Genomic DNA, 10,915 nt, shown 5'->3' with positions numbered 1-10,915 from the left:
ATGTCAGACCCATTCTACAACAGTGGCACCATGCAGTATTTGTCCCTTTGTGACTGAGATATTTCACTCAGCATAATGTCCTCCAGGGTCACCCACTTTGAATAATATTGCATGAGTTCCTTATTTTTCAATGCTACGAAGTATTCCATTGTGTGGATATACCACAGCTTCTCTATCCATTCGTTTGTTGATGGTCCCTTAGCCTACTTCCAACTCTTTGCTATTGTAAACAAAGCTGCAGTAAACATGGGTGTGCATATATCTGCTTGGATGGCAGGCATGGTCTCTCTGGGGTATATTCCCAGTGGTATTTGCTCTCTTAATGATTTCCATTGTTTCTTCCATCATTTGAATCTTCTTCTCTTGCTCTCCTCATCAATGTATTTCTTATGGTTCTATCCAGGGTATTGATTGGGTCTGCTTTTTTAGAAGAAGAGTTATTTTATTTTTTCATGATGACTGAGGCAGATTGTTTCTTTCTTGATATTATGTGAATCTTTTCTTAGTTGATATTCTTGTTGTTGTTATGTGCCATCGAGTCACATGCAACTCATAGTGACCCTATGTACAAAAGCCCTAAACGCTATTCTATCTTGTGCCAACCTCACCATCTTAAATACACTCATTCTCACCACTCCAGTCACAATATCGATCCATCTCATCGAGGGTCTTCCTCTCCTGCGCCGTCCCTCCACTCTCCCAAACATGATGTCCCTCTCCAAGTACCAGTCCCTCCTTGCAACATGCCCAAAGTATGTCAGACGAAGCCTCAGAATCCTTGACTCCAAGGAGCATTCCGGCTTCACCCTTCCAAGACTAACCTGTTTGTTCTCCTAGCAGTCCATGATATATTCAACACTCTTCTCCAACACCACAGCTCAAAGGCAGTAATTCTCTTTCTGTCATCCCAATTCACTATCCAACTCTCTGATGCATAGCACGTAATTGCAAAGGCTATAGCCCAGATCAGGAGCACCTTAGTCTCCATTCTGACTTCGTTGGTCTTCAGTCCTCTTGAGAGGTCCCTCACAGCTGATCTTCCCAGTACAATTCGTCTACTGATTTCCTGGCTGCTGCTACCAAGAGTGTTGACTGTGGAATCAAGTAAACTAAAATCTCAATCTTTTCATCATCCATACTGATGCTGCCAATTGACCCAGTGGTGAGAATCTTTGTTTTCTTGGTGTTGAGCTTCAATCCATATTGAAGGCTGTAGTCCTTGACCTTTTGCAGCAAGCGCTTCAGTTCCTCCTCAGTTTCAGTAAACAGGGTTGTGTCATCTGCATAATGCAGGTTGTTGATGATTCTTCCACCAATCCTGATGCCACATTCCTCCTCATACAGCCCAGCATCTCGGATGATCTGTTCTGCATACAAATTGAAAAGGTATGGAGACAAAATGCATCCTTGATGGACCCTCTTCTTGACTTTGAACCATGTAGTGTCTCCTTGCTCTGTTCTAACGATTGCCTCTTGGTCCAAGTATAGATTTTGCATTACCAAAATCAAATGTTCTGGGATTTCCATTTCCATTCCCTGACTCAACGTTAGCCAAAGCTTATTGTGATCCACACAGTCAAAAGCCTTTGCATAGTCAATGAAGCACAGATAGACATTCTTCTGGTATTCTTTTCTTTCTGCCAAGATCCATCTAACAGTAGCTATAATATCCCTAGTACCACGACCTCTTCTAAATCCAGCCTGCACATCTGGCAGTTCTCTGTTGACATATTGTTCCGAATGTTTTTTGATAATTTTTAGCAGAATCTTGCTTGCCTGTGATATTAGTAATATTGTTCAATAATTTTCACACTCTGTTGGGTCACCTATCTTTGGAATGGGAACAAATATCAATCTTTTCCATTCAGTTGGCCAGCTGGCTGTCCTCCAGATTTCTAGCTGATGTTAGGTTGTTGTAACTATATAATGACCAGAAGTATAGCAATGTTTTGTGAAGGACCTGTATATTTGTTCTCCCGTCATGCAGTGTTTTCCCCAAAGTAGCTGAATGGAAAAACATGAAGCCTACTGGTCCCTTTGAGAGTATAGTTCTGCTCTGACATGGATATTAGCATCGACACTCTGTTGGTAGGTTTAATCTACTCTCCAGATAAGAAAACACCAACAGTCCCAGATCAATGAGAGGCCTATCCCCAGTACCTTGCGGGGCTTTGGGTTCCACAACCACAGTTGTGCTGGCCACTGCCTGGCATGCTATCATCTTCCTCAGGCTTTCTGCTCTCACTTCCCCTCATTTCTTGGTATTTGTGTACAGAGTCATCCCTCAGCAACACTCAGGACCCCAGCAGAGGAGCATTTCTGGACTCAGCTATTGTACCTACGCCCCTCAAGGTAAGAGACCTTGGGTGAAGTGTGCAACTGAGTCACTTGGGCTTGCTTCCCATGGGGTTAACATGAATCTTTTCTTTCTTGGCTTGATCCTAAGGATGCTTCAGCTTCAGTCATCCCCGTACATTTGGAGCCTATGGAGACCACCCCTGAGCCTAAACAGCACTGTCCATGGTTGCTGGCCACAGAGGGTGATGCTTCTGGTCCTTGTACACAAGGCCGTCTGGAGGAGAGGCCAGAGCAGCAGGGTAGCAGCTCACCAGCCAAGACTGTGGGCCGCTTCTCAGTGGTCAGCATGCAAGATGAGTGGACCCTCGCCTCCCCTGGCCTGCGCTACTCAGCCCCGCCTGATGTCTACCTTGATGCACTTCCTACCAGTTCCAATATGAAGCTGGTAGTGAGGCGTGTGCACACCGCCTCCTCCATCGAGGTTGGGGCCGGTGAGCCTTTGTCCACTGACTCTGGGGATGAAAGTCCACAGAGGAGACCCCCAGTTCAGAAGCAGACTTCCTTGCCCGGCAGCAGTGGTGTGGCCAGTGACTTTGTCCGGAAAGCCACAGCCTTCCTACATAGATCCTCAAAGACTGGGTCACTGGGCCCAGACATGCCCAGCCGGCCTGGCATCAAGGTCCCCACCATTAGTGTCACCTCCTTCCACTCCCAGTCATCTTACATCAGCAGTGACAATGACTCCGAGTTTGAGGACACTGACATCAAAAAGGAACTGCAGAACCTGCGTGAGAAGTAAGTGTCTTTGTGGTGGGGCAGGCTGCTGGATGGGGGTTTCTGAACTGTGAGGAAGGTACATGAGGTGGAGGAGGTGAAGGAGGGGCTCTGGGATAGTCAGGAAGGCATATGGGGGATGTGGGAGGAACTTCTGGACTGTCAGGAAGGTGTTCAACTCAGGCAGGTGGGTTAGGGATCAGGGTGGCAAGAAGAACTCATAGGACTTGAGAGGTTCATGATCTCTGCCTTCTGGCCAAGTCCCAATTGTGTTTGAGTCTCTTCTTATGGTTTAACCACTCCTCGCTGGACCCCCCTGGGCACCTCTGCTATGAAGTCTGAGTATTGTCCAAGCATATTTCCTCTCCTTGCCCTCATACTTCAATCTTCCCATCCTTCAGTGGTGTAGGAACTGGGAAGAGAGAAATGCCCCTGAACTGTCTATAGGGACAAGAAGCAGTTACTGAGGTATAGTGGAGACTGAATCCACCAGTGAGAGAAAAGCACCTTTCCTTTAGAATGAAGTGCTTTTGACCTGGCTTTCCTTCAAATGGGCTAAGAAAGAACAAGTAGAAGGCACTGGTTCCCCCTCCCCCTTCTTAGTATGTGACTGGAATCAGCCAGTGTCTGTGCTCCCCTCCCCCATAGCTGCCTTGGAGTCACAGCCATCACATGGTGACACTGTAGATTTGGGCTGTGTGTTCCACAGGGTTTCCACTGGCTGATATTTGGAATATCACCAGGCCATGCTTTCTAATCTATTTTAGTCTGCAAACTCTGTTGTTCAGCATTCTAGCAACATGAAATGCTCTGCTGAAAGACAGTGGCAGTGCTTGAAATATGCTTGCTGAGAATCAAATCTGGGTCTCCTGAGGGAAGGTAAAAACTCAGCCACCAAACCAGCACCATTCTTCATTTTCCTGCTGTTGTTGTGTACCATCAGTCAGAATCGACCCACAGCTGGCCATTCAGTGGATTTTCAGAGACAGTTAATCACATGGGAGGAGATCGCCCATCCTTCTCCCATGGATCTGCAGGCCACCAGATGTCCCAGTGTTTCAGGGAAACCTAAGAGGGGTGTAGACACCAGGGAGGAAGTGCTTGATATATACGACCACTGCTGTCAGAGACACACATGAGGGTTTAGTGTGGTTAAGTGAGATCAATGGGAGGTCCAAAATGGGCACAACTTGAAACAGGTGCACCACCCTCCCTGTCTTCCTGCCCCCTCCATAATAGCCCTACCTCCACTGCTCCTGCCCGGGACTTCACGTGGGCTTGTCTCACTGGAAGGTGAGGCTGAGGAGTTCGAGGTCCAGTCAGAAGCAGGTCTGGGCATTGAACCATGGCTGTTTTGGCTACTGAGAGTGGAGAGGGGATGTAGTGGTACCCACTGTACTCTTTGAACAGCCTATAGCCTGCATGGGAGTAAAGTGGCTAGTCTGCATATCTGGGAGCATGGTGACAGGGCCCTCGGCTGGGAAAGCATGACTCACAAGAATGACCTAAAAGGAAAACAAACATATCAGTCTAGATTCAAGAAGGAGCAGGCCAGCATAAATAGTTCAGGTTTTCTCTTATAGCTATAGAGGAGTCAGGGAATGCTTGCTTGAGAAAAGGGGAAGGGAAGATTTGAAACTAAATTGAAGAGGCTTCTTTATATCCAGTAGCAGGTATGTAGTGGTTCTCAAGCTTCAGCACACATTTGAAGCATTGGAGACTGTCCAAAAACAGATGTCTGAGCCCACCTAGAACAGCAGAGTCAGGGGTGGGACATGAGCCTGTGACCTTCCTCCAGGATCTCAGAATCCCGGTGCCTGGCTCAAACTCATGCTAGACACAATGCCCTAGGAGCAAGCAAGGGAATGGTTCCTGGAGTGGAAGTTGTGTTACAGTCAGGCTCCCAACAGTGTCCCCAAAGGAGAGTGTAGGAACTAAATAGCGACCAGTCTGAGCTTTAGGGAGTACATCATGCCTGGAAGCAGAATGTTGCCCTGAAGTTAGTCTGAATTCAGTATCTCAGGTTATTCACTGTCCCCTATGTTTCCACCATCTCATACTTTGTTTTTCTTCCCAAGACCTCATCTATTGTAACAACATTTTTCTGGTTTTCTCCAGCATTTGCAGGCAGAAAAGCAGGTGTTTTGTTTCTGTGGTTTGGTTTTTCTTTTTTTAATTGGCTAAAGAAAGTTGTTTTTCTAAAACAGATCTGGTAGGTGTTCAAGATAACATCAGAATTTTCTTCTTCGCAGGTTTTTATCCTTGCTCTTCAGTTTCCTCTTCCATTCTTGTCAGCCATCAAAGTATATTTCATGCTTTTCCTTAGCTCTTTTATAATTGCAGGGTCACATACTATTTGTCCTTTTGTGCCTGCTTTGTTCTGCTCAGCATAATGTCTTCCAGTTTGTCCCCATTATGCAGTATTTCCAGAATTCTTTGTTCTTTAGCATTGCATAGTAGTCCATTGAATGTGTGCACCATAGATTGTTTTTCCTTTGGTGTGCACATCTCTTCTTCTCCTAGCTCTTACTTTTTTGAGATAAACGTCTAGTAGTGGAATTTGCTGCAAAAATAACATTTCTAGTTCTAATTTTTAAAGGAGAAACTATGTCATTTTATACAGTGGCTTCTCTGTTTCCACAGTTCTATCAATGGTGAATGAAGGTTCTAGTCTTTCCATATCCTCAGCAGCATTTCTTTTTCTTGTCTTAATAAACTTTCCTAGAATGGGGTGAGATGATATCTAATTGTTATTTTTATTTACATTTCAGCAATAGTTCTAGGGTTCTCTGATGACCTAATGGGGAAAGATTTACACTCCCAAGAAGGGTAGTCTCCTCCCATGTGATTTACAACTTCTGAAAACCCACTAGAGGATCAGCTCTATGTTCGTTCTACCTCAACAGCAGTAAGGAGGAGGAATTATGGTGGGTGGAAGGGGATTCTGGTGGCATAATTCACATGGATGTTTGCTGTTAACCCACAGACTGCACTGCTTTTGTCAGTGTGAATCAGGAGAAATATGAACAATCTTCTCCCTTGATTTTTGTTGTCGTCGTTGTTGTTGTTATGTAACGTCAAGTCGCCTGTGACTAATAGCAACCCTATGTACAACAGCCCTAAACCCTGCCCTATCCTGTGCCAGTCTCATTGTTTCCAACACACCTACCGCCATTACCCCAGTGACTATATCAATCCATCTGTTCGAGGGTCTTACTCTCCTGCACTGTCCCTCCACACACCCAAGCATGACATCCCTCTCCAAGGTCTGGTCCCTCCTTACAACCTGTCCAAATTATGTCAGACGAAGTCAGAATCCTTGCCTGCAAGGAGCATTCTGGCTTCACCCTTTATAGGATAAACCTGTTCGTTCTTTTAGAAGTCCATGGTATATTCAATACTCTTTTCCAACACTACATCTCAAAGACATCAATTCCCCTTCTATCATCCTTAGCCATTGTCCAGCTCTCTGATGCATAGCAAGTGATTGAAAAGACTATGACATGTATCAGGCGCACCTAAGTCTCCAGACTGACATCGTTAGTCTTCAGTACTTTAGAGAGGTATCTAACCACAGTCTTTCCCATCGCAATATATCTTTTAATTTCTTGGTTGCTGTTGATTGTGGAGCCAAGCAAACTAAAACTCTGAACAGTCTCAATCTCGTCACCATCCATCATGCTGTTGCCAATCGGCCCAGTGGTGAGAATCTTTGTTTTCTTGGTATTGATCCTCAATCCATACTGAAGACTGCAGGTCCTGACCTTTCACAGCAAGCACTTCACATCCTCCTTAGTTTCATCAAGCAGGGTTGTGCCATTTGTATAATGCAGATTGTTGATGTGTCTTCCTCCAATCCTGATGCCACATTTCTCCTCATAGAGCCCAGCCTCCCAGGTAATCTGTTCTGCATAAAGATTGAAAAGGTATGGAGATCGGAGACATCCCTGGTGTATACCTTTTCCAATTTTGAACCATGCAGTGTAATAGAGTTATGCACATTAAATGATTTATTCATTGCAAATACCTTTTATAAGAAATATAAACACAAGCTATACACGTGGATTTCACCTGATGGTATGCATAGGAATCAAATCGATTACATTTGTGGAAAGACTCGCTGGAGAAGCTCAATATCAGCATTGAAAACCAGGCCGGGTGCTGATTGTGGGACAGACCAACTACTCATATGCAAGTTCAAGCTGAAGTTGAGGAAAATTAAATAAAGTCCACAGGAACCAAAATTTGACTTTAAGTCTGTCCCACTCAAATTTTAAAATCATCTCAGGAATAGATTTGAGGCCTTGAGCACCAATGAGCGTAGACCAGATTAGCTCTGGGAGGATATCAAGAAAATCATCCATGAAGAATGCAAAAGATCATTACAAAGGCTGAAAAAGAAGAAAAGACCAAGAGGGATGTCAGATGAGACTCTGAATATTGCATTAGAGTGCCAAGAAGCCAAAGCTAAAGGAAGAAACCAAGATACTAAAGAGCTGAACAGAAAATTTCAAAAGGCAGCCCAGGACAACAAAGCAAGATACTATAATGAAATGTGCAGAGAGCTGAAGTCAGAAAATCAAAAGGGCCGAACTCGCTCAACATTTCTTAAGCTGAAGGAGCTGAAAAACACAGGTGACAATACTTAAGGATACTTTGGGTAGAACTTTAAATGATCCAGGAAGTATCAAAAAAAGATGGAAGGAGTACACAGAGTCACTGTATCAGAAGGAATTGGATGACACAGAAGAATTTCATGAAATAACACATGAGCAAGAGCCTATGGTGATGGAGGAAGTTCAAATTCCTCTGAAGGAATTGGCAAAAAACAAGGTTCTAGGAGTTGACGACATATCAATTGACATGTTTCAACGAGCAGACACTGCCCTGCATGTATGTGCTCACAAAGTTTACCAAGAAATCTGGAATACAGCCAGCTGGCTGGCTGACTGGAATGGATCAATATTTGTTCCCATTCCAACAGAGGTGACCCAACAGAGTGTGAAAATTATCAAACAATATCATTAATATCACATCCAAGCAAGATTCTGCTGAAAATTATCCAAAAACATTCGGAACAATATGTCAACAGAGAACTGCCAGATGTGCAGGCTGGATTTAGAAGAGGTCATGGTACTAAGGATATTATAGCTACTGTTAGAGGGATCTTGGCAGAAAGGAAAGAATACCAGAAGAATGTCTATCTGTGCTTCATTGACTATGCAAAGGCTTTTGACTGTGTGGATCACAACATGCTTTGGCTGACTCTGAGTCAGGGAATGGGAATGGGAATCCCAGAACATTTGATTGTGGTAATGCAAAACCTATACTTGGACCAAGAGTCAGTCATCAGAACAGAGCAAGGAGACACTACATGGTTCAAAATCAAGAAGAGGGTCCATCAGGGATGTATTTGTCTCCATACCTTTTCAATTTGTATGCAGAACAGATCATCCAAGACGCTGGGCTGTATGAGGAGGAATGTGGCATCAGGATTGGTGGAAGAATCATCAACAACCTGCATTATGCAGATAACACAACCCTGCTTACTGAAACTGAGGAGGACCTGAGGCACTTGCTGCAGAAGCTCAAGGACTGCAGCCTTCAATATGGATTGAAGCTCAACACCAAGAAAACAAAGATTCTCACCACTGGGCCAATTGGCAGCATCAGTATGGATGGTGAAGAGATTGAGATAGTTAACAGTTTTAGTTTGCTTGGCTCCACAGCCAACACTCTTGGTAACAGCAGCTGGGAAATCAGGAGATGAATTGCATTGGGAAGGTCAGCTGTGAGGGACCTCTCAAGAGGACTGAAAAGCAAAGACGTCAGGGTGGAGACTAAGGTGCGCCTGATCCAGGCTATAGTCTTCGCAATTACATGATATGCATCAGAGATTTGGACAGTGAATAGGGATGACAGAAAAAGAATTGCCACCTTTGAGCTGTGGTGTTGGAGAAGAGTGTTGAATATACCATAGACTGCTAGGAGAACAAACAGGTTTGACCCAGAGAGGGTGAAACCAGAATGCTCCTTGGAGTCAAGGATTCTGAAGCTTTGTCTGACATACTTTGGGCATGTTACAAGGAGGGAGGGACTGGTCCTTGGAGAGGGACACCATGTTTGGCAGAGTAGAGGAGCGGCGCAGGAGAAAAAGACCTTCAATGACATGGATCGATTCTGTGACTGGAGTGATGAGAATGAGTGCACTTGAGATGACTAGGTTGGCAGAGGATAGAACGGCATTTAGGGCTCTTGTACATAGGGTCACTATGAGTCGCACGCCACTCGATGGCACATAAGAACAACAACAGTGTTTCCTTAACTCTGTTCTGATGACTGCCTCCTGGTCCAAGTATAGATCTCACATTATCACGATCAAGTATTTTGGGATTCCCATTCTTCTCAGAGTTAGCCACAGTTTGTTGTGATCCACACAGTCAAATGCCTTTGCATAATCAATGAAACATAGACATTCCGCTGGTACTCCCTGCTTTCAGCCAAGATCCATCTAACATTGGTTACAATATCCCTAGTACCACAACCCCTTCTAAACCCAGACTTCACTTCTGGTAGTTCTCTGTTTATGTGCTGTTCCAGTCATTTTTGGATAATCTTCAGCCGCATCTTGCTTGCATGCGATAGTTCTATAATTTCCATACTCTGTAGGATCACCTTTGTTTTGGAATGGGAACAAATATAGATCTATTCCAGTCAATTGGCCAAGTCGTTGTCCTCCAGATTTCTTGATACAACTTGGGGAGCACATCTGGACAGCATGTTAGTTGAAATATGTCAGTTGGTATACCATCAGTTCCTGAGGCCTTATTTTTAGCCAGTTATTTCAAAGAAGCTTGAACTTCTTTGTTCATTTCCGCAGATGTTGTTTCATAAAATTTCTGTGTCTGCCAATTCCTTTTGGTATATATAATGACTCTGTATACTCTTTCCATATTATTCTAATATTTCTAGGATCATTTAACATTCTGACCAAAGCATCCTTAAGTATTGCAACTCGAGGCTTGAATTTCTTCTTCAGTTCCGTGAGCTTAAGAAATGCTGTGTGAGTTCTGCCCCTTTGATTTTCTTACACCAGCTCTTTGCATATTTCACTTTAATGCTTTACTTTGTCTTGCCAAACTGCCTTTTGAAATCTTCTGCTCAGCTCCTTAATGTCCACTTCACAAATCCAACAGAAGGTCAGCTGTGGATTGGTTCCTACGTGATGAAAATGAGAGAATGAGTGAATGCCTGATGGGAGTTGTGCTGCTAACCCAAAGGCTGCTCGAATCCACCATCCATTTGAAGAAGATAGGCAATTGCCCCCTGTTACAAACTACAAACTCAGAAACATGATGAAGGGTCTCTATAAGGTGGAGCCCTACCCCATCAGCATGGAGTATTTATCCACTGAATGGCATATGAAAAAACATTCCCTCATACACTTATCAGAATGTTCTTCGGAGAACTCTCTGTTCATATCCTTGCTCCATTTTTATTATTAATTTTAATAGACATTTACAGAGGTTTTGGATTTCCATTCATTCATTGCCACACTTTTCTCCCTGCCCACTCCTCCCCACCAGCTCACTCCCCCCTCTGAAGAGAAAAAGAAAATATTCCTTCATTAGTATACAATTCCCATATCCCTTCCCCCCAACCCCCACCCGAGTACACTTCTCTATGCAACCTTAATTTTGGATTCCTGTGCTAACCATAATACTCAATCATATATCACTTCTAATCTGTTCTTTCCTTCATCTGTTTCAATAGAATATACATAATTTATCCATTTTTTTCTGTCATACTCCAGCCCTGATGTCAGACCCATTCTACAACAGGG

The 10,915-nt window shown here is 44.0% G+C and overlaps 1 protein-coding gene across 1 annotated transcript in view; it reads left to right on the top strand.

Annotated features, from left to right (window-relative positions):
• Positions 1–10,915, top strand: part of WNK2 (WNK lysine deficient protein kinase 2) — a 527,139-nt gene that overhangs the window by 307,084 nt on the left and 209,140 nt on the right. The window contains exon 20 of the mRNA XM_006901945.1: positions 2,568–3,093. Coding sequence (XP_006902007.1) covers positions 2,568–3,093 — 526 coding nt within the window. The remainder of the gene's footprint in view (positions 1–2,567; positions 3,094–10,915) is intronic.

The sequence above is a fragment of the Elephantulus edwardii genome, unplaced genomic scaffold, assembly GCF_000299155.1.
Source record: "Elephantulus edwardii isolate Elephantulus edwardi_28Jun2011 unplaced genomic scaffold, EleEdw1.0 scaffold00352, whole genome shotgun sequence".
Classification (NCBI taxonomy): Eukaryota; Metazoa; Chordata; class Mammalia; order Macroscelidea; family Macroscelididae; genus Elephantulus; species Elephantulus edwardii.
Note: the sequence above shows the minus strand (reverse complement) of the source record. Positions and strands in the feature narration are given on the sequence as shown.